This window comes from Heloderma suspectum, chromosome 6 (genome assembly GCF_057233095.1).
Source record: "Heloderma suspectum isolate Gila_16-S chromosome 6, 16-S_ref, whole genome shotgun sequence".
Taxonomy (NCBI): domain Eukaryota; kingdom Metazoa; phylum Chordata; class Lepidosauria; order Squamata; family Helodermatidae; genus Heloderma; species Heloderma suspectum.
The window spans coordinates 104799129-104823807 of NC_139463.1; the positions used below are offsets into that span (position 1 = coordinate 104799129).

Consider the following 24679-nt stretch of genomic DNA (forward strand, 5'->3'; position numbering starts at 1 on the left):
TCAAAGAAGTACCTCTTTAACTCAAAGACCTTTTCACTGTACCCCCTGTTGACTGGAGCCATGGGTGGGACTCCCTGCCAGAGACCTGGGATGTCTCTGGGATTTTTTTTTAAATTAAGGCGTTATCATTGGAAAATTGTGGCTTCTCCGCGATGTTGTTTTTTTTTTCTAATTCAAGCATGATCTTCGAAGATTCGAAAATGTGAAGATTTGAAGCTTCAAATGAAGCTGTGTGCTGCATAGTATAAAGTAAAAATAGACAGCAGCGGAGTACTGCCCTATATCCAACGCACACCACTACAGAGTAGTGTCATAGTGAAACAGCACTGTTGAGAAATAGCGCTACTGTGATATAGTGCACAGTAGAAATAAACACAGGAGAAGGAAAGGGGAGCACTAGTGGTGACCCCAACCAGGTCACAGCCATGTCACAGCCAGACTCCTAGGCATGCCCAGCATGCAGGATTTAATTTGGGGGAATGGGGCACACTTCAGTGGAACCATGTGGGAGCTGCATTTTAGGAAAAAAGATGCAATAAAACGACTTTCAGAAAATGCACCATTTTCAGGGGGAAGCTGCAGGGTGGTGCTAACGTCATGTTTCATGAACAATATGCTCTCACTCTGCACTAAATCACCCATGTAGATTGGGCACATACTGCCCTTGGGATCTTCCTCCACTTAGGGAAGCCCAAATTGTCCCTTCCTGCCTAACCCACTTCTTGGGAAACAACAAGGAAAGGAGAACAAGGTCGTATTTTAAAGATACTAGTGACACGACCAAATCTCTGGCCCCGTGGTTACGAAAGGAAGTACCTTTAGAAAGATCTTCTTTTGCCTCCTCCAGTACACTTGGGCTCTTCTTTTTCTCTCCTGGAAGCAAATGTTTTAGGGAGGAAAATATAAGGAAGTGGTGAAAGAAGTCATCTGCACGACTTCAAATGCAAGTTCAGAAAGTCATTTGTTAATGTGGGGATGTGGTGGAAGTTGAATTGCAGTCACGGTTAGAATGCCTGAATTCTCTGTACGACAGCGTGATGATTGGTAGCCATCACTGGTCTGTTTACAGGAGTTGGAATCGGGCTTCAATCATTTTATGGAAGGAGCCATCTTATGACAAGGCTCATGAGTCCAGAGATGGAACTGCACAGGAATCTAATTACATAACATGGGTATATTAAGATAAAACAGGATCTCAGCAGCATAATCCTATACACATCTACTCAAAAGTAAGTCCCATTGAGTTCAGTGGGGGTTACTCCCAGGAAATTGGCTATATGATTGCAGCCTAAATCATTATCTTACTAAAACATTTCATGAAACCTTTCTTTGGGATATGGTTGATGGAGCAGGAGAACTATCTCAAGAGATAGTGATTCCCAGCAATGAATGGCATAGATATAGAGCAGCCTTGTCCAACCTGGCATGCTCTGGATTCATTTGACTACAACTCCCATCATCTCCAGGAAGCATGGCCAGCTGTGTGAAAGGGAAAATCTATCACAAAACATCATTGTGAAAATGGAGTTTTTACGGCATGACAACCTAGGATTGATGCAGATTGGGGGTTACATCATGTGTCATGCCCCTGTGTGAGGCACACTAGCACTGGAGTAAATCCCCCAGGTAGATCCGGCCAGTGTAAACTATCCCATACATTCAGATTTATTGCTTATCAGTGAGAACTGTGCCCATAATAGATATTTAGGGAACACAGTTTTGGGTAAAATAGGATGAAGAACCTCATCCCTGGGATGGTGGGATGCAAACTAACCCACACACAGTTGATTCCTTCCTTAAGGAAATTCATCCTTTCCGGAACCACTGGTGGTTCTGGCCTGAAGGAGGGGGATGAGGGTTGAAGCAGTGATATGGGCTGGAAAATTTTCCACTGCTATATTTTTTCACTGAACATTTTCCATTTCCAAAAATGCATTGTTCCATAATGTTATGAAAAGTGCATTGTTTCATAAAGTTAACTACTAACATAGCATTGAATGTGAAGTTAGCAGGATGGCTTAGTCTTGATCCAACCTATAGTAAATGGACACAATACTAGTGAAATAGGACAGTTTCACAGCCATAATTAACTCTTTTTGGGTTACTATCCCCTGGAAGTATGTGTGTGCACACGTGCACACTCATGAACATGCACACATATAATCTACTGCTCTTCCGGCATGCAAAAAATAAAATAAAATTGAATTTCAACAGTTTTCAGAGCCTTCATTTTTTTCTGAAAATTTAAGCAATGTAAGAGAAATGTATGTCCTGGAGGAGAAGGCTACCAATGGCTACTAGTCCTGATGGCTCTATGCTACCTCCAGTATCAGAGGCAGAAGTGGCTGAAAGCTTCCATAGGATCAGTAAGGTCACTGTGGGAAAGAATAAGGGTTATGTTAACTGTCCTTGAGGCTTAGGAAGAATGCCAAGACTCACCATGTGTTGAATATCGCAGAACTTGTCTTGAACCTGGACATGCCATTTCTAACCGTTCCAGGAACTGGCAACAGGCCCTTTCCCCCTTTTTCTGTATCACGATCAGCAGTTTTCGGCTTTTCGTCTTGGAATCCTCCTCTGCTTTGTCCAAAGCCTCATGTTCTTCCTCAGTGATGACAGTCTGGGAGACTAAGTCATCTAAGACATCCTCTAGGTCCTTCTCAAGGATTCCAATTAACCGTTTTCTTTGCTTGCATATAATATCACCAGCAGACATCACTGAATCCAATGACCTGTAGCAGATTTTTTTAGGGGAGTTGGGGGAGAAAATTAATAGCTAGTTAGGATATAAGAAACCGTTCTATCCTGAATCAAGCTAACAGTCCATTAATGCTGTACTGCCTACTCCACTGGTGTTGAATGTGTGGGTCAGCATCCCCAACTGGATCCAGCCCTAGCCCAATGTGAGTCACATGAGCAACTCCCAGCCATGTCCATCACCCCACCCCATTCTTTTCTGGAAAAATATAATGAAAAAGTGGGGAAAGGAGAAGGGAAATACATGCGTGCATGCGTGTGTGTGTGTGTGTGTGTGTGTCCCATCATTCATGTTGAGGCTAAAGGTGGATCCCAGGCCTCAAAGGTATTCAAGATGAACCTAAATGATAACTGATTTTCCAGAACCAAGGCAGAGGCCTTCTTCATACCTGCAACCCAAGATCATTTAACTAAAGATGCTGGGATTGAACTTGGCACCTTCCACCCACAAAGGATGAGCTCTAATTATAAGCTTCTATAAACATAACCTGCTTGGTCTTGCAATTGTCTAGAAACCTTAAATAGAATAAATAGAATTTCTTAAATAGAATTTTTGTTACACTCCTGTACTGGAACATTCTATGCAAGTCCTGCAATTATCAGCTGTACTTATCTGCGCCCAAGTGTAAACGCTACATACTCAAATGAATTTGTGGCATATTCAAAGATACACAATCCAAATGTTTAGGAGCTTACCTTTACCATAAAATCATTATCTTCAACCTGCAATCCCATTCCTCCCACTTCTTTATACATCCTTCTTTGCTCCTGGCTGTAGCCCAACTCCAGTCAAAGACCAAGCTCTCACTCTCCTTCACTGTGCCAGTGCTGCTAACCTGTGTTCCATTCTTCCATATTTTAGAAAAGATTGCTGCAGCTCCCCCTACTGGATGGGAGGACTAGAGATTTCATGAGCCAGTGGGGGCTTGTAACGTGGAATAGTAGCTTCCGTTATATGACCGCTTCAGTTTCACAGACTCCATGTGTCTATTCCAGTGATCAGACAAATCAGGAACTTATGCCTACCAGTCTGCCACTGATAGCCATTCAGGTCCAAGGTAGTGGTGAAGCTAAAACTAACCCCAGCATAGGATACCATATCATATGCATATTGCCCAGATAACACATATGTTAAGGGTACAGCCCTTAACAGCTCTAATTTTCCAGCATTTTGGAGCTTAACATGGAAAACCCTTAACACAATATTTTAAACTGAAAGGGTCTTTTGGTTATTGAATTTTAGAAAATATTCCTGCACTCCCCCTACTGAATGAGAGGTCTCAAGATCTGACAAGACTCCAGTTAGAGCAGAAATAGGTAAGTAGGGTTCAGAGGCACAAGAGAAGCCAGGCCGTTTTTCTGATCACTTGGCATCAGGAGATAATTCACTGCCCTATTCAAGTGTTGTGTGTGTTCATTGCCCAATAGTGGTGTGTCTGTAATTTTTTCTGTTTTTTTCTTTCTTTTTTCTTTTTTTTTAAAAACATTTATTTACATTTTCCAACAATAACAAGTACATCAATCCCTCCCTCTCAATCCCAAAAGCTAAGAAATACTTATAACAATATGTCAAATACCGCTACATACATACATTGTCAATACACCTGTAAATAATACAATTAAAATATTGTATCTATTGTTAATTGATCCGTTTCTATGCCAGATTTGAATCTACTACACCAAAAATCCAATTGATTAGTTGGGGGTCCATCTTCAACATTCAGTTCTAGGAAAACCATTAAGATTGGGTGCCAACTTGCTACAAAATTATCTTGCTTTATTTCTCCTCTAGCCACACCAAAATGGCTAGTCAATTTCTCTGCCAGCATACTTGTTTTATTTTATTTTATTTTATTATATTTATTTCATTTCTATACCACCCAACAGCCAAAGCTCTCTGTTCACAAAAATTAAATTTCACAACCGACCATATTCTATCAAGGTATCCCCGGAATTAAAGTCCTTGGGCATTTTTCCATGTTCTAGCAATCTCATTTCTTGCAAACTCCTACAAGCTTCTCCAACAATTCTTCATAACACCACCTGCCCCCCCCCCCCAGTAAACAATGAGAAGAGACTGGTAATAAAGTTTCATTTAGAATTAGTGTTTCTCCTGTTATATTACTCAGCCACTCTCTTACTTCATGGCAGAACTGTCTGACCTTCAGATAGAAGATCCACATCTGTTCAAATGATCCTGTTGAGCCATAGTTTCCCCAACGCATGTCCGATAACTCACTATTGATTTTATGTAACTTTGTGGGGCACAAATGCCATCTATGGACTGTTTTTAATACCATTTCTTTAGACGTGGCTGATACATAGGGCTGCAAAGACCATATTCTTGCCCATGACTCTTCTGATATACTAATATTTAGATTTGTTTCCCAAGTCATCTTGACACCCATGTAATTACCCTATGCAACCTCAACAATAGCCTTATATATATGACTGAGATGAATCCTTTTTGTGTACTAACCTCTTCAGTAGTTTTCAAATATCAAGTGCTCTTAAAGAACCTGACATTTTATAAAAGTGCATTGCAAATGTATTAATTTGCATTCATTGGAACTAACTAATTCTTATTTGGGCAGTTTTATCTTTTGATCGTATTTTTGAAATTGGTTTTCCTCTTATGAATAAATCTCTAAGTCTATAAATCCCAATTTCTTTCCATAATTTGTATTGTGCATATATATCTTGAAAATTAAAGTTGGGGTGTTCCAAAATGGGACATAGTGGGGACATGGGAGGAGCTAAAAATTTCATATAATCATGCCATATTTGAATAAGTTCACTAGTGAACGGATTGTGTATTATAACTTTATTTCTTGGAAGTTTTCGTAAATATAAATAGGAGGGGGGGAAAGTTAGTGTCTTCATATCCTTCTATCTGTGTCCAATCATGGGCCTTATTCAACTTTATGAGTTTAGCAACTCATACATAACATACAACCCACACACGGAATCCTTGAGGCTGCAATCTGATACTCACTTACCTCAGAGTAAGCCCCATTGAACTCAATGAGACATGTTTCTGTGTAGGCACGCATGGGATTGCACTGTTAGACTAGTTACAAAAAGACCACCCTACATGCTGCCCTTCAGACCCACTAGCATGCACTAGCACCCCCAAAATCTGTGGTGGAACGAAGCCCCTGCCCCCCCAACCCACGAAAGGCGTGCAAAACGGAGCACTTACCTGCTGCCGTCTGCGCTGACTTGCGAATGGCGGCCGCCCTTCATTCACTTCTTCATCATAGCCGTGATAGGCTATGTAAGTATTTATGTAGCCTATCACAGCAAGCCAAAAAAAACAAAAAAAGCATACGCAAATGGCAACGGCTACGGTGGCCGCCATTTGCGTTCCCTATTTTTAGCCGTTTTAGCCTACGTAAATATTTACGGTGAAAAAAAGGGAACGCAAATAGCGTAGTGGGCGCCAATTGCGTTCCTTCCCCCCCCCTCCGTTTTAGCCTACGTAAATATTTACGTAGGCTATTACAGCGAAAAAAAAGGAACGCCAATAGCACCCACTATGCTATTTGCGTTCCCCTTTTATTCGCTGTAATAAAACGGCTAAAAATAGGGAACGCAAATGACGGCCGCCGTAGCCGCTGCCATTTGCGTACGCTGTTTCTTTTTGTTTTTTTGTTTTGGCTTGCCGTGATAGGCTACGTAAATACTTACGTAGCCTATCACAGCAGCTTCGCAGGATGCAAATGGCGGCCACTATGGTGGCCGCCATTTGCATCTGCAGCAGCCCGTCCACGGCCGGAACTCTGGCTGCGGATGGCCCTGACCGGCGGCTCCGCGGAGCCGACGCGGAGCAGAGCTGGCCCAGGGAGGATTCCGGGGGGAGCGACGGAGCGCCTCCCCACCACCACGAGTCCAAGCTGCGAAAAGGTAAGTGACTTTCGTACATCCCTAGAACTGGGGTCCCACAGGGATCTGTATTGGGACCAATGCTTTTCAACTTGTTTGTAAATTATCTGGAATTAGTAGTGAGCAGTGAAGTGGCCAAACTTGTCAATAACACCAAATTATTTAGGGTTGGTTAAAACAAAAAGGAATTGTGAGGAGCTCCGAAGGGATCTCTCCAAACTGGTTGGATGGGCATCCAAATGTCATTAAATGTGAGCAATTGTAAAGTGATGCAAGTTGGGGCAAAAACTCCCACCTTCAAGTATAACCTGATGGGATCTGAGCTAGTGGTGACCAACCAAGAAAGAGATCTTGTGGTTGTGGTGGACAGCTTGATGAAAATGTCAGCCCAGTGTGCAGCTGCTGTAAGAAAGATAAACTTCATATTAGGCATAATTAGAAAAGGAATTGAGAATAAAACTGCCAGTATCATATTGCCTTTATACAAATCTATGGCGTGACCACACCTGGAATACTGTGTACAGTTCTGGTCACCATGCTTAAAGATATTGTAGACCTGTTAAAAGTGCAGAAAAGGGCAACTAAGATGAACAAGGGGCTGGATCATCTCTCCTATGAGGGAAGGTTACAAAACCAGGGCTTATTTAGCTTGGAAAAAAGGAGGGTAAGGGGGGACATGATAGAGATGTACAAAACTAAAGGAATTGCACTGGCTGCTGATAGGCCTCCAGTCGGAATTCAAGGTGCTAGTGATGACATTTAAAGCCCTAAATGGCTTGGGACCTTGATATTTGAGGGAGTGCCTCCCCCTATATATGCCTGCCAAAGGATTGAGATCTGTTGGAGGAGCCCTCCTCTGTGTTCCACTAGTGCAAGACATACAGTATGGTGGGACGTGGGAGAAGGCCTTTTCTGCTGTGGCACCCCGAATGTGGAATGCCCTCCCCTTGGAGGCCCGATTGATGCAGACATTGGTTTCATTTCGGCACCAAATTAAAACATGGCTTTTAATCAAAATCTTTGAGGGCTAAATGCATTCCCTAAAGTAGCACGCTGTTTTAACTGATTCATTCTTTTAGATTTCAAATTGGTATTAGCTTGCTTAATGGTTTAATATGTTTTTAGCTGTTTAAATTATTTATTGTTTTATACTGTCTAAATTGATTTTATCTGTACGCCGCCCTAAATCCTAACAATATTATCGTATTGTTAGGTGGGATATAAGTGCTTTAAATATATATATGTGTATATATATATATATATATATATATATATATAAATAAATAAAATTATGTATGCTGTGGAGAATGTGGACAGGGAGACATTTTTCTCCCTCTCTCATGTTACTAGAACTTGGGGACATCCCATGAAGCTGATTGGTGGAGATTCAGGACAGATAAAGTACGACCACTTTCCAGTATCAGAGGCAGGATGCCTGTGTGCCCCAGTTGCTGGGGAACACGGGCAGGGGAGTGGTGTCGCACTCGTGTCCTCCTTGTGTGGGTTCCTGGTCAACAGCTGGTTGGCCACTGTCTGAACGGAATGCTGGACTGGATGGGCCTTTAGTCTGATCCAGCATGGCTCTTCTTATGTTCTTATGGACTGTGACCTTTTTGTGGCTGACAGCTTTGCTCCCTCAGTAAGTGGAACATCTGGTGCCGCCAGACCAGCTCAAGCAGTGTCCGAGGCGTCACTGTCACAAGTGCAGTACAGTGTGGATACTCGGCAATTCCATAGCATTTTCTGAGTTTCCAAGACCTTCTGCAGCTATTATCGCAATCATCCTTACAACAACCCTGTAAGATAGGTCAGTACTATTATATCACTACTGTGTATATGCCCCAAACCTCCTTGTGCATTAATGAAAAGGTGAGATTTGAACTGGGGAGAGACTTCCTCATTCACAACTCTGCATTTTAGCTACTATGGTACACCAGGGCCAGCTATAATGATAATGGCATTCATCCTGCAATATTATAGCAACCAGCCATCTTTTATTAACCAACTATAGAGGCGCCTTCCCCACCATGGTGCCTTCCAGAAGTTTTGGACTAAAAGTCCCATCATCCCTGACCAATGGCTATGCTAGCTGGGGCTGATGGGAATTCTAGTTCAAAACATCTGGAGGCCATCAGGTTGGAGAAGGCTGCGTGGAGTCAGAAAGGATCCTGGGGTCACATGATCTGAATGTCTATAGCCGCTGGTATATTCAAATACATTCCAAAGCTTAAACATGTGTTGGAAACAATTACTAGTCCACTAAAGATAACCTGGAAGCCCACACTTATAGTAAAGCCATTCCACTCCATCAAATAACCTCAGGAATACACATAACATGCTTTCTTGCACATCTTTCCTTCTAATTTCTGCCTTACTGCCATTATTGTCCCCCTGCACAAACCTGCATTCCAGTGCTTATTGCGTCACTATGGGTTGCTGCACTGCCCCCTATTGGATAGGCGGTCTAAACTCTACACTTGACAGACCTTTAAAGCAACAAGGAACTGGATTTCTTGTTTCGAGCTTTTCTATATGAGGCTGTTAATCTGCTGTATCTACTTTCGGTTTCATCGCAGAATTGAGATCCAAGCACTACACAAAGAGACATTCCTTTCCTGCTTTTCCACTACATTACTTCTAGGTGGCACTGTGGTATAGGAGAATAGTGCAAATACACAAGTAAAACAAACATTTTCTTCCACTTTTACAATTAAATGTGGAACTTTCCTTGCTCTAAAATAACTTGCGGAAAGTGCTCTTTAGACACAGAAGCGAAACTGCAGGGTCACAATATTGTCTAAAGAACCCATAAACAACCGTGAGTAGGGAATGACAAGCATGATATCTATGTCTTGTGTAGGAAAGCACTTAGACTAGATGGCCCCCCAAGAGCCCTCCAACTCTATGATTCTAACATAGCGCCAAGAAAGATAACTGAGGAAGAAGCCCCATTTAAGCACAGAAATTACCCTATGGTGGATGTTCCTGATGAAAGGTCTTCCTCTGGATCCTCTTTTGTGTCCCCTAAAAGGGACAGATCTCCAGGTGGTGGTTGTCTAGGTATGTTTGTCGTGCTCTCAGTCTTGGCAGAGGAAGATGACTCTGTTGCTAAAATGTGAGCACAGATAAACAGGTTTCCTTAGTTAAACAAACTTGGTTGTACCCTAATAATAACGAGGGCTGTGTGTCGTTTGCAACAGTGGAGTCCAAATGCTACATCTAGAAGAAAATTATGTAAAATAGCCCATATTCTGGCCTCAAGACCTCAGTTTTCAAATACTGTGTTTCTCCTAGTTTGTTTACTGATCTGTTTGTTTTTCCCACCCCAGACATCTTTGTTTAAAAACCACCATACAACATAGGTCCAATTTAAATGTGATTGCAACCAACCCATTTAATTTGGATTTCGTGTGTGTGTGTGCCAAACTTGGGGTGATGCCATTTGTGTGATCTTTAAAGTAAACAGCAGTCACAGGTCACCTGATCCAGATTGGGATGCTGGTGGAACAATTGGGGGGCTTTAACCCTTTGACCCCATTGCAACCCTGATCCAGATTCCAGGCAGGGGCAAACACACCTGCTATTTGCATTGGGAAGGAAAGCTTCCATTGATGCAAGTTTGTGTGTGTGTGTGAAAAATTAAGTTAAATTCAGCATTCTGGTGCGAACCTCCTTAGGGTCAAACTACACTTGGTGGCTGGGGACCCAGGTCTTTATGCCTGGGATTGTCCCTCTGTCTTTTTTGTGTGTGAGCACATGTTTGCCTAAAAGTACAGCACTTCCCAAGGGATGCCATTCCCAAGCTCGAGTCTTCCTTGCCTTTCTGTAGTTTTTTCACACACACACACACCCCAGTTGCATCAAGGAGGGAAAGAATAATGGGAACATCTGGATCCCACCAGTTTGGCAGGTACAAACATAGAAAAACCTCTTTATTAACTTTTGTATTGTTTCACTAAGACTCCCATGAGTGAATTAAAACACACATGTTGGGGTATTATCTGGGTTTTTATGAAATCATCTTTGGTCCATCAGGGGCACACCAAGCAAGAAAAGCGGAGTATACCGTACCAAACAGCCCACATTTCAGAGGTCAAACTGCACTTTAATCCGCCGGACTTTGCGGTGGGGTGGGCGGAGTCCCACTAGTAGACGTGAACATCATCAACCCCATAGATGCTGCTCAGCCGACGAGGGAGGTTTGCTCCCGCCCCTCTGCATGCTCCCCTGCTCAGGGAAGTTTCATGGGAGAGGTGAAAAATGTCCACGAGTTCACCCAACACCTCTCCCCCACTTGTATATTTGAAAATAAGTTTGAATTACAGAAGCGCCCCTCTCCATGCACCCCCCTCGCGCCCACCGACTGAAGCAGCAATACTGAAGCCCCGGGACAGACGACGGGCAGGCAGGCAGGAGGCGCCCAGGTCCTGCACGGAGGCAAAGGGCTGGCCTGGAATTGCCTCCCTCTGCAAGAGCTCTGGAGCCAGAGGCGGCGGCTGCCTGGGCTGCCCCGGCCCCAAACTAAGCCTCCTCCTTCCCCACACATACGCAGGAAAATCACACAGTCAGGGGACTCTTCTGAATGGGGAAAGCAAAGGACTGCGGAGGGGAGACACGGGGGACTGCGTGACTGGGAAAGGAGTGCATTACAGGCTTGTGCCTAGGAACGGAGGAAGGAAACTAATGGGCCATTCTGCTACGTGGGAAGGACGTTTGGGTCCAAAAGTGCCCTGGGTGGCCTCACCCCTTGACCAGCTCACTGCCAGGTCACAGAAACACCATGCCCAGGATTTAATGCGGGGGGACCGGGCACACTGCAGCAGAACCACTAGGGAGCCGCTTTAAGGAAGAAAGACGCACTGAAAGGACTTTCCAAAACACACCTTTTCCCAAGGGAAGCTGCAGGGTTGCTGCAGATTGGCCTCAACGTGATGTGCTGCAAACGACCCTGAAGTGCCCTCCCTCCACACTAAATCACCTGCGGAGATTGGGCCCTGGTCAGTTTTCCATGCTATGGTGAGACTGACTGTATTTTGCTTAAATTATAGCAATTATTTCTACATTTGCATCTACACATATAATTTGACACATGCACATTTTATGCCAATTGCTGCCCTCTCTTTGGCGATGCATTCCCTCCTTTGGGGTGATTCACAGGGGCCATCCTCGCTAAAGGGCTCCGGTGCAGAAACAGCCTCGGAGGGAATTCAGTGCCGCTGCTGCTCCCTGTGCGACGCTCCCCTCAGACAAAACTCCCCGGCCAACGATCCCCGGAAAGCATCACTCACCACCACCTTCTAAGTACTCGGCAATGGGCCGCAGGCTCGGGAAGACTTGGTTTTCCAGACACTGTAGGAATTGCTCGTGCACCGATTCTCCTTTTCCCAGCACTGTGTCAATCAGGCTTTCTACCAGCTGCGGTGGGTCCTTTATCTGAGACAGGGAGGAGACTTCGGCCTGCGTGAGGATCTGGTGGAACTTGGACACATTCAAGACCACTTCTGGGGCTCGTAGAAGCGTTTCCGCTAACTTCCCTCTAGCCATCCGCATAACATCGGAGGGTTTCTTCGCAGCAGCCATGGCTTCCGGGGTGGTACAGCTGAAGACAAGCAAACAATTGGTTCATTTGAAAGAGAGCAGACCTAAGGGCCAAACAAAACATGACATTAGAGGTTTTCTTTTTTTCTTTTTATAAAGAGAACCAATAGGTGAAGAAGATTTAGAGCCAGATCAGGACCATGGCATAGGGCAGGCGTAGGGAACTTGGTGTCAGGGTGGAAACTGAGCCAATAGAACCCCAGAGCAGTTCTGATTCTGAGGAGGAACAGCAATCCATGGGAGAGGAGCCTGCTCATCCCTCACAGGCACAGCAGCTGGCAGAGATTCCTCCTGCTGGCATTCCTGAGATAGACAGTGACCCTGGCAGTGGGAGAGTGCAGGAGGGGGGCTTGCTAGACGTTCGACGCAGATGCAGGGAGCGACAAGTGATGGAGGGCATGGAAAGGAGGCGTAGCGCCCGTTTGGCGCACAAGCAACAGTCGCGTCCCGTGGACCCAAGGGAAAGAGGGAGGATCTCTCCCTAGCCCATAAGTTCAGTGTCTTCAAGTGATTCTCCTTCAAACGGGGACCAACTACCTAACCCGGAGCATAGGCTACTCTGCTGTTCATTGCTGAGTCGCTAGTGATTAGCTTCTGAAAGAGTCATTAAGTTGTAAAAGGATTAAAGCCTTAAAAAGAATCCTTTTGTCTGTGTCTTGAGTTGGCTATTGGAGTGTACTGAAAGAGGCCACTTGGGCGCTCCTGACACTTGGAGCCCTCCAAAAGTTTTGGGCAACAGTTCCCATAATCCCTGACCATTGGCCATCATGGCTGGGCTTCTGAGAGTTGTAGTCCAAAACGTCTGGAGGGCACCAGGTTGCTACCCCTGGTATAGGGGGTGGGGGCTTTAATCCTTTCCCTCTGCCTCAGTCAGAATCCCCCCCTCCCCTGCACATGATGTTTCAATGGGAGGAAATCACCTACTGGCAATGATGGATGTTTTCTTCCCATTGCAAATAACAGGTGCAAGGAGCCAGTATGGATCAGGACTGCAGTGGAAGCAAATAGTTAAAGCCTCCTCCCGCACATGCCACAGTCCCAATCTGGCTCTAGGGGAAAAGTTCATGTAAAGCAGCTGTATTTCTATCTGTGGCCAGGTTCTCCCCCCGCACCCCCAAGAAGGTGCATACTCTTCTAATATTTCTGAAGGCCTGTTCTCTGGTGTTGGGAATATCGCAATCTCATCTGCAAGTTATTGGAAGGGGGCAGTGTTGCAGTTACTTAATTCATGGGAATTTTGACCTTAGTTAGCCTTAGCATCTCTATTGTCTACAATGAGTTTTCCTGTGATCGCCCCCCCCCCCGACTTCCGCCATTGCTGGGAGCACATGCATTTGCTCTTTTGCTCCTGCTGTTGTAATAGAACACAAAATGGACTGAAACTCTACGCTGTACCTGCTTTTTATATGCAAGAATATGTGTGAGTAAAAGTGTTTTCCTTTCTTTTATTGAAGAAAAGTGTGGCCTTCTTTATTGTTCTGAGATAGTCTGTGTGCATGAGGGACTGGTAAATGCTCGTTTTGTTTTGCCTTTTGCTTTGTCTCTGCTACTTGCCTTTCTAACAGGAGGCATCATTACTGAATAATCCCATCATCTGGCACCCCACCTAAAGTATTACCCCCAAAGGGGTCTTAATCTTCTGACAACTCCTGGGACAGCTCGCTACATGGTCTGAGGCTTCATCCACACAAACAGTAGAAAGAGGTATTTTATGGACCAGTGGCCGATTAAAGAACAGGAAACAGAGGGGAGGGGTAACAGACAATGGAGTGGAGGAGGCAGCAGGGGCCAGGAAACATCTGTATCGTAAGGACTGGTGTCATTTAATTTGTTTGGCGATGATATGGAGTCAAGGATGAGCAGTGAAGCGGCTGAGTTTGTGGATGAGACCAAATTATTTAAGATGGTGAAAAAGCTGACTGGAAAGAGCTCTCAAAACGATTTCTCCTAAGAGTGAATGGGCAACAAAATGGCTATTTATTTATTTATTTATATCCTACTAGTCTACCAAAAATGGCTCTCGAGGTGGCTAACAATAATAAAATATGGATTAAAACAACATCTTAATTGAAGCATGACATAAAAATGGATCCATTAGAACACAATTAAGGATCCAATCTGATGGCCGCTAGACAGTGTCTAGATGGCCACAGGATTTTTCAGCTTATGGGAACCGAGTTTGAAGCCGGCGCTCTGAGCTCGGTTCCCAAAAACCTTACCCCCCGCCACCTTGTAGGCAGTGCAGTTCGTCCCCAGCTCTGAGCTTGGAAGAGCAGCATGGAGCAGGCAAAAAGGGGGCATTCCTGAGGGCAGGGAGGAGACCACAGGAGTGCTGTTACAATGCTTCCTATGCATCATCTGGCCTCCCGACCTACTGCTTTGAGGTGCCCTGGCTAGACAGTTGAAATCAACTGTCTAGCCACAAATGCAGGACAGCTGGAGCACAGAGGAGAAGATCCATTCTGTACTCCTCCCACCATGCATTGGAAAATTGGTCGCCTTGGAGTTCCAAGGCAGCCTACTATCCCCATAGGATTGCACCGTAAAAAAACTATCAAAGAAACAGACTGCACCTCTTGAACTCCCCTTATGCAACAGACCACCTTACATGCCAAAGGCCTACCTCAATAAAGATGTAATTGCCTGCTAGCAGAAGGATAGCAGACAGAGAGCCAACCTAGCCTTACTCAGTTAGGAGTTCCACAGTTTGGGAGCAGCCACCAAGAAAGCCCTGTATCTCCACCAGACATGCCTCAACTACTGGCAGGAGTAAGAGCAAGGCTGCCCCAAAGGTCTTAAAACCTGAACAGGCTCATATGGGAAAAGGAGGTCTTTCAGGTAGCCCAGTACCCAATCATATAGGGCTTTATAGGTCATAACGAGGAATTTAAATTGAAATATGTCCCAATAGAAGTGTAAGATCCTAGCTTCACACTGAACTAGTAGTGATTAGATACAACTGAGATAATCAGAGGCCCTGTACTTTTATTTTAGGGCTGTGCACTGACCCCCCCAGCCCACTTCAGTGGCTGATTTTGAGCTTCTGAATTGGCTCTGACCCGCTTCGGACCCAGTCCAACCCACTTCAGACTCCAGATCCAAAGAAGATTCAGACATCCAAATCCACCACCACAATCCCACCAGCTGTTTTATATGCAGTTTTATGTCCTTATGGGAATGGTTTTTATACTTTATAAAATACATTTTAATGATTTTAATTTTTGTGAACAGCTCAGAGAGCTTCAGTATGGGGCGGTCTAGAAAGTCTAGAAATATAATAAATGAAAGTATAGAAATATAATAAATGAAATGAAATGTGTCTTTAAGGTGCCACAAGGGATTGTGGCTGTTGAACACAAAAGAGCAAGAAGCCCCTGTCCTCCTCCACATCTATTCACCTTTCTCTCACCCCCATACCAAGGAGGACCATGCACCCACCAGAATCTGGCCACACAGATCATGCAGAAAGCAGGTGCACTCAGGAAAGATGATTGCAGAGCCAAGGAGCTCCAGACACACTCAGGCAAGCCAGGGCAAGCCATACATTACTCATACATTACCTTGCCCCGAACCCAGATGTTGTTGCTCATTCAAACCTTTCTTGCAAGTAAACCCACTTCTGTTTTCCCCAAGGTAAGGGGCCTGGGCCAGCTTGGAGGGAGCAACAAATGAGGAAGGCTTCTGGCACGCTATTTCATATGTGAGTAGCCAATGTGACTTTTCCTCCTCTTGTCAGGGCTTTGCTGCCTACAATTGCCCAATTGGCTGAGCAGGTCTTTGCAGAGTCAGGCACACTCTGAGAAAGCTGAGTGACAGTGTGGCTGATGGACAATTTTGGACTCTGGACTTGTTCATGGGGAAGAAGCAGGTTTGTATTAAGACAGATGATCTGGCAACTGGGGCAGCTCTAAAGATTTGAGGCACTGCTGAAAAGAGAACTGGGGCCCAAGCCCAGATGGGCCTGCATCAACACTGCCCATGTGCATGTTCAGAAGCATTTTGCCACTCAATGCCTGGGCCTATTGCCCTCAAGCCCTGCTTGTGAACTTCCTGGAAGCGTCTGCTTGGCCAATGTGTGAAACAGGTGCTGGGCTAAACCAAGGGTGCAAAAACCTTTTTTGGCCTTTAGGGCCAGATTGCCACGACGGAAACAGCCTAGGGGGTGCCTACTAGCAGTGGGCATGGCCATCTCTCTCTTTCTCTCTCTCTCTCTCGCACGCGCACACACACACACACACACACACACACAGTATAGCTCCCTCTTCAGTGTTGCTTCCTTATACTGCAGTGTATTCAAGCCTCCCAGTGTCTTTCTCCTTTCAGGTAGCTCATCTCACTTGTATAAATAAAAGGGACACGGAGCGAGGACTCTCACTCTCCGTGGAATCCTGGGAATGGTAGTCCTGTGGGGAGACTAAGGCTGTCCAGCAGAAACCCAGTTTTCAGGATTCTTTGGAGGAAGCCATGACAGCTGAAGTGCTAATAAAATTGGTTTCTCCTAGAGATATGCTTATCCCTCTTGCCCTCAAAGGCGGTGGGAGGGAGGGGGGGGGACGTCCTGATGCATCTGTATCCTGAGATAAAGATCATAAGGCATCATTGACATCAAGAGTTCATAATGAACAATAAAAATATATTTTCATCAAGGTAAAGAGGGAAACCTAAGCTTTCTAATATAGATGCAGGAAGCTAAAACCTGCTGGCCAAATAACACTTTCCCCACAGGCTCAACTGCCTCGGTGTTGTAAATTGTTGAGAGATATTCTCATTCCCCAGGAAGAAATTGACAGGAGCGAAATGGTGACACCCGTTGCTGGTTTTAAGAAGCTGTGAAACTTCCGTTTGGGTGTGGCAGAGGTGGTTCTAGATACCTAAAAGGTCCAGGGCTCAGGCTCATAGGTCAAAAAACTGCACAAATTTGTATGTGCTAATTTACATATGCAAATATGTGCATAACTAGAAATCATTACTAAAATTTAAAGAAGGCAAGCTTCAAGACAGAACTGTGCAATGTCCCAAATTTTGCTGGCTTAAAACGTACCCTCAATGCACCCACACTTTTCCTTGGTCACAAATAACCCATAGTTTAAACAACCCACCATAGCCATGACATGTCATAGTTGCTTTTTGCTGCTGACAGCAGCATTCCCAACACCCCAGAAATACACACTGACCTTCTTTAAAAAAGACACGCGCTGTTGCTTTTGCTGCCCCCAGGACCCCCTTCTTTAAAAAAGAAACACATCACTTGGAAACTGAAGGCAGGACTGATCCAGCCTCACAGTTCTGACATCATCCATATGGACAAACTCTGCCCATACTGAGTGTTCCAGCAATGAGGACAGAGTGCCAAATATGAACTATCCACAATGATGATGAATGGTCAGCAATCCTAGACTGAATGGAATGCTAACGTAATGTACACATATATGATACATATCTGAGGTATTAAGGGGTAGATCCTACCTGGCATTCTCCAGTTGATCAACTGAGCATCCTTTCAGCTTCCATTAACCAGACATCTGTCCCTGTAAGTCACTTAGGCCCAAGGATAAGTGAGTATCTTGGCTAGGAGGCTGGCTGGCTGAAGGCAGAAGGCTGGAGGCCAAAGCCAAGAGGGTGGAGGCCTGTGGCACAGAGAGAGAACTGGCAACAGACTGGAGGAAGGCTCGGGCTCTGGGAGCATTATATCAGCCAATGGCATCAGATAGACCCTTTTCCACCTCCAAAGGGCAGAGTTCCTGAAGTATGAGCCATATATAAAAATGATAAATGGCTGTAAATCCTATGTCAAGTTAAATATTAACGTTACAGAGAACTTTCAGCTCCTGATAAGAACTTTGCAACATTCCCGTAAAGGCTGACGGACTAGAGCAAAGGGCATGGAACCCAAAAACTTCCTTGAAGGCTCCTTGGCAAATGTGCTGAAGATGGGAGATGGTTTCAGATACAGATTGCCTTGATCTGCCCTCTCCCCAAGTTAATAATCTGTGCTAAAGGGGTGCTGGAGTGCCCCTTCAGTTAAAGAGAGTCACACACAAAAGGTTCTGCCATTCTAAGCTTCGAAATTCTGTTTCTTATAAAAATGGCAGTTGTTAAGCTAATAACTTGAAACTTGGTATCCGTGATCTAATGGATGGAGTCTACAATTTGCAAAATATCAAACTGTTCCAATACAAATAGCCATAGGTACAGCAAGTCTAAAAGTGCTGAAAATTGACACATTTGTCCTTTCTACTCCAAGCTGCAATTGGGCATATATATTTCTTTCATTTATATGCAGAGTATATCATGAGAAAAGCTGGGTTGGATGAATCACAGATCGGAATTAAGATTGCCGGGAGAATTATCAACAACCTCAGATACGCAGATGATACCACCCTAATGGCAGAAAGTGAAGAGGATCTAAAGAGCCTCTTGTTGAGGGTGAAAGAGGAGAGTGCAAAAGCTGGTTTGAAACTCAACATTAAAAAAACTAAGATCATGGCATCTGGCCCCATCACTTCCTGGCATATGGAAGGGGAAGAAATGGAAGCAGTGACAGATTTTATTTTCTTGGGCTCCAAGATCACCGCAGACGGTGACGGTAGCCATGAAATTAAAAGACGCTTGCTCCTTGGGAGGAAAGCTATGGCAAACCTAGACAGCATAGTAAGAAGCAGAGACATCACCTTGCCAACAAAGGTCCATCTAATCAAAGCTATGGTTTTCCCAGTAGCAACATCTGGCTGTGAGAGCTGGACTATAAGGAAGGCTGAGCGCCGAAGAATTGATGCTTTCGAACTGTGGTGCTGGAGAAGACTCTTACAAGTCCCCTGGACTGCAAGGAGGTCCAATCAGTCAATCCTAAAGGAAATCAACCCTGAGTGCTCATTGGAAGGACAGATAGTGAAGCTGAAGCTCAAATATTTTGGCCACCTAATGCGAAGAGAAAACTCTCTGGAAAAGACCCTGATGCTGGGAAAGACTGAGGGCAAAAGGAGAAGGGGACGGCAGAGGATGAGATGGCTAGATAGCATCACCGATGCAATGAATATGGACTTGAGCACGCTCCGGGAGAGAGTGCAGGACAGGAAGGCCTGGCGTGCTATGCTCCATGGGGTCACGAAGAGTTGGACACGACTGAACAACAAATTTCTTTCAAGTTGTGGAGAAAGCTGCTGATGTGCGTTATTCGTGCTTGTAGAGGAAGTGTGCCTTTCAGTGGTTTGGTGACGTTCTGAACAGCAGTTCACAAGTTATTAAGGTTTCTTTGCCCCCGAAAGCCTGTGGTGGCACCTGCTGGCTATGGCAGACATGCTTAGTTTCACCTTGAAGCTAGAATGCTGCTAGTACAGGGGAGATTGTGTGTTACTGCACAGATTGAAATCCAAGCATCGGGGGAAGGGGTGTGTGGAAGATATTAAACCTCCTTGACCTCAGCTGTAGTCCCGATCTGGATCAGGCCTACCGTGACTCCAATGTTTATTACCAAAAAGGCATCCAGTTTTAAAGCCCCCTACCCACCATTCTACAGGCCTGATTCATATGAGGTCCCATAAGCTTACTTTTGAGTAAAAAAAACCCGAACAAACACTGCCTAGCTACATCTTTAAAGTAGCATTCAGTTTGATTCTCAGAAAATGTGGGAGTGGTGGGGATGGAATGCACTGATGGGGAGAGCAGAAGGATCAGGACCTCACACCACCTTTCTGAAAGCAGATGTGCAGCACAAGGGCCCCAATTCTTGCTCTTACTTTCTGTGTGGTGGGAAAAGGACATGCAGCAACCATGTCTCACACTTGTGAGACATATTGACAAGTTACACTGAGGGCACCCCTACACCAAGCTAAATTCCTGCACTTAAAACAGGGTTTTCTGCTTCCGTTTTCAATGCAGGATCACGATGACTCCCTTTTTTCACCCGCTTCCTTTTCTCCTTCGCCTTTGCCCCTCCTTCTCCCCGTATCTGAGTCTTCCATTTTCTTTCATTGATCTCACTCCTCTTCTTGCCGCTTTAACTCTTTTCACAGAGGGAACTGAGGCGGAACACAACAGGGGCTGGATCTACACTTACTGCCTTTTTTCGCTTCCAATGAGGTTTCACCGCCCACCTTTCACACTACGCAGTAGCCGCCTCGCATTGGAACCGGAATTTCCCACTTCCGTGCTCCCGCTTTCACCACCCTAATATCCTGGTATTTCCCCTTAATATGCTCTGATTTTCCGCCTTCGCTACCATATCCAGTCGTAGTCCCCTCCACCGCCTGTCCATATGCAGCGGTGTTTGTATTTCCCTCCTGTCCAATCACAGCTCTCGACGGCCCCATGTCTTATTCCGGCTACTGATCGCATAGCTTCCTGAACTCAGCAGCCCCCGTTTCCTTAGCAACAAGAAAAGGGCTGGATGTGCACGCGCTTGTCTCAGTGCAACCCCCTGCTCAGTTCAGGAAATCTGATTCCCAGGTCCCATCCAACTACTGACCGTGGCCGAGCCCACTTAGCATCCGAGATCAGGCAAGCGCGCACAGGAAAACAGCAGGAAAACAGCACAGCGCTCGAGTGTGAACTGAGCTTGCGCATTCGATGAAGCACTGTCTGCAATGGGGAAAATGGGTGAGTGTGAATAATCACGTTTTAATGCGAGAGCATTTAACCCGATGGGACACCGAATTCATTGCGATGGCGGGCGCAATGTAGGTCGGGCCAGGGTAATTTGATAGCTCATTATCTGCAATCTATTTAGAAATGGAACAAAGGGCATTTAGTGCAGGAGGGTCACGGCAGGGTCACGGCGTCATGTAAAGAGCCCACAGATTTCCGTGAAGAAGCAATCTCAATCGCAGGATAAAAGCTCCGTGTGAAAAAAGCCTGAATGTGTGTACACACTCTATGTGTGCTCATTAAGACGGTTGTGAGAAACTAGCCCTGTTAAGTCATTAATGTGACAAAATGGTATTTTATTTTATTGTTTAGCTGCGTATTTGAATGTTTTTGCATGATTGATTAACTTTGACATATCATTTCTCTGAAAGGCAATGCTAAGTTGGACGGGGGGGCAAGGGGGTTAGAATGTTTAGTTTTGAATGGTATATCCTGATCGGCTGTTCCTTTTTCAGTTGGGAGAGGGAGAAGAAATAACAACTGCTTTGTTTTCTTGTGGGGAGGCGGTAAGGACTTGCTTACAGAGTGGTAGGATCAGGGCATTTGGGCTCTAGCCTGAAGGGGGTGTTAGATTCCCATGGGAGGTGGAGGGAGATATACTGGTTTTAGTTTAAAGTATTAAAATTAGCAGGGATTGAGTAGGTAAGGAAATAATACAAAACTGAAACCTCAATTTAACAGTAAGGAACTTGAGCTGTATTGAAACATCACAATCCTTGTAAATAAAGTTTTATTTTTCCCTGGGTCTTTCAAACCACACCATTCTCAGTCTCATCCTTTACCAACAACAGCTTAAATGAAATTACAGAAGAAATAAACCACGTACTATAAACCTACACCCATACACATAAAGGAATTGAAGCTTCTCTCTCCATAAAGAGGAGGGTGGTGGCAGCATCAAAATAGAAGTATATAAAAGGTTGAAGTTGATGTATACTTTCCACTCACACTCGCTCTAAGATATTACCTCAAGGGGGAGGTAGAGTTTGTACCTGGTGCTGTATAAATGTTAAAGACAAGCGGTGTTGATGAGATCATCACATGGTGGGAAGGGAGATACATCACACTAGCCCTCTTAAGTCATTCGCATTCTGTGTAAGCTCTGCATGCGAGGACGGGAAGTAGGGATTCGCTTATTAGATCCGTCTGCTGCCTTGCCATTGTCCTCGCTTTCTACATGTGGAGGTCCATAATTAGTAGCCGCATTCAGATGATCACAGTGGGAAAGGAAGCCACCATGGCTTCTTTTCCTGCCCTGCACATGCCACTCGTGTGACTGCGAAGGGATCATCGTGATCCTGCATTGAAAACGGAGTGGCACGAAGGGGTGGCTGCTAAACCACTTCACAACCCATGGGTTGCAGCAGGGGTTGTGGGGTGGTTTAGAAGCCGCCTCCACTGTACACCTCGCCAGGTTCAGACGACAGGCTAACCCACACTGTGGATAATTAAGATATTTGGGGTACCTGGAGAATGACTTGCTCAGATTCACCCTTCAAGACGAGAATAAACACATTTTCTCTTTCTCCCCCACTTCTCTCTCCCCCTTCCTTTTGTGTTCGTTCCCTCTTCTCTCTCTGCCTTCCTCTCCCCCCATGCAATCGAGCTTAGATAAGCAACTTCCATTTGTGCTAATTGAAGTTTTTCTTCCTAAGCTTAATTGCCCATAGGGGGATTTTTTTTAGGTTTGAGAGGGTAAATACTTTGCTCTGCAGCTGTGAGTCTCCCTGAAAATCACCTCCCACATGGCAATTCAGTGCAGAAAAACACTCTTCCTTTAGCAGTAATGGAAGTTCTTTTTTTAAACTTTCCACACCAGGGGGCAGGGGTTTGGGGGGGGCAGTTGTACTATGCAAGGAGGGGAGGATTAACCTTTCCCTGCTGGCTTCAACCTCCCCCTAAAAATCACCTGCACACACACGGTAATTAAGCTTAGAAAAAAACTTTGAACTTGCACTAAGGGGACCATTGGGACATTTGGGGCTCTAGGAAATAGATTCAGGGGCTGAGCTCTGGATCCAGGCTTAGAAACACCCCTGGGCAGCAAGCTCATTGGCCCCACCCTGTTTATGGCTCTGCTGACTTGGCAAAGCACAGGATGTAGAACCAAAAATGAATGTTTGTGTATAGGCAAATGCACTACGCTCAGAAAGTTGCTTTTCAGATTAAAAAACTGCTTCGGTCTGGCTTGTAGTCAAGGAACCAATATAGATATTGTTGCACCAGCTGAGATTGGTTGTATATGTTAGGATGAGTGCGTGTTGACTGGACACTGGCAATCATACAAAATTCACAGGAAGACACAGAGAATCTTCACAAGTTCACTGGATTGCTTGTGTCAATCTGAAAACAAATTCTTTGGGGTCATTCACATAGAGTAGCTGCTCTAAAGAGCTGATTTTCCAGTAGAATTTATAGGGATGTCAGAGAATTTTGCCACGAATCTCGAGGAGGCCGAATGCCAGCGCATTTGGCCCCCCGAAATCGGTGGCAAAACGGTCTGCCACCCCCCCGCCACCCCCCCCAGGATGGGACTTACCTTGGGCGAATCTTCCTGGTGGCGGTGGCTCCGGCGGTGGCTCCGGCGGCTGTCCGGTGGCAGCGGCTGCGGCAGCCGGTCTTCCAACCAGCTGCCGCCGCCGCCATTTCCAGTAAAAAAACCAAAAAAACAAAAAAAGTGATAGGCTACGTAAAGATTTACGTAGCCTATCACGGCTGAGTAAAAAACAACAACCACAACCGTGTGTACGCAAATGGCGGCGCCCATGGGCGCCGCCATTTGCGTTCCTTATTTTGGCACGTCTAGTCTACGTAAACATTTACGTAGACGACGGCGAAAATAAGGGGAACGCAAATAGCGTAGCGTCTACGCATTTACATAGCCTATCACGGCTGACTGCAGGGACGCAAACGACGGCAGCTACGGCCGGCGCTATTTGCAGACCTGGACAGCCAGGATTCGGGGGGGGAGGGACGGAGCACCTCCCCCCCGGCCAGAATTTCGGGGGGGAGGGACAGAGCGCCTCCCCCCGGCCAGAATTTCGGGGGGGAGGGACGGAGCGCCTCCGCCCCGGCCAGAATTTTGGGGGGAGGGACGGAGCGCCTCCCCCCCACCTCGAATCACATTTCGTTAAAAGGTGTGTGATTTTCGTACATCCCTAGAATTTAACCAGCTGTATTAACAGTTAATATTTATTTATTTTTATTTTGTTTATTACATTGTTATACTATTGCATAGCTGAAGCTCTCTGGGTGGTTTACAAAGATTAAAAACATTAAAAATACAATGTGCAAAATTTAAAAACATAAAACATATACAACAGACAGTATACAAAGAGATAACGTATATCTAAACACAACTTTGAGCAATCAGCCAAACCATAAAATGAATCCAGGATCGATTAAAACCCATCGCATGCTGCCAAAGGCCTGGGAAAAGAGAAAAGTCTTGACCTAATGCCGAAAAGATATTTGTTTAATATTTAGTATTTTCTTAATACATCCCATTTGTTTTACAATGATTCCCCTCTTCTGCTGTTAATATGTTGCACACATACATGTCGTGGATGTCCTTTCTTCTTTGCTTTTGGCATTTCCCCACTTCATTTATAATTCTCTGCTTCCTGGATATAAGCAATCTATTGAGCTGTTGTTAAGGCCCGAAGTCTTAACTTGAACTAAGTAGTGTCCTCCCCGTCCCTGCTTTGCTCTCAGATTCTGCAATATTTTGATCATGAAAACAATTTCTCTTACGCTGCACTGGACTGATGATAAATATTTCCCACCTCTTTTTAAA

At 45.1% G+C, this 24679-nt stretch overlaps 1 protein-coding gene across 1 annotated transcript; it reads right to left on the reverse strand.

The window, feature by feature from the left end:
• Positions 1 to 168: 168 nt before the first annotated feature.
• Positions 169 to 12284, reverse strand: LOC146342254 (uncharacterized). The gene is made up of 4 exons (XM_084806004.1): positions 11931 to 12284; positions 9612 to 9750; positions 2440 to 2732; positions 169 to 873 (listed from the first exon to the last, which is right to left on the reverse strand). Exons 1-4 carry the CDS (start codon positions 12220 to 12222, stop codon positions 635 to 637), a joined length of 963 nt encoding a protein of 320 aa, XP_084662130.1. The 5' UTR covers positions 12223 to 12284; the 3' UTR covers positions 169 to 634.
• Between the last annotated feature and the right edge of the window lie 12395 nt (positions 12285 to 24679).

Excerpts from the sequence above, each read along its gene's own strand:
- LOC146342254 (XM_084806004.1), bottom strand. The coding sequence starts at position 12,222 with ATGGCTGCTGCGAAGAAACCCTCCGATGTTATGCGGATGGCTAGAGGG. Across the intron at positions 9,751-11,930 it reads CGAGTACTTAGAAGGTGGTG|CAACAGAGTCATCTTCCTCT; the intron begins GTGAGTGATGCT and ends CTCACATTTTAG. Across the intron at positions 874-2,439 it reads TCTGCGATATTCAACACATG|GAGAGAAAAAGAAGAGCCCA; the intron begins GTGAGTCTTGGC and ends ATTTGCTTCCAG.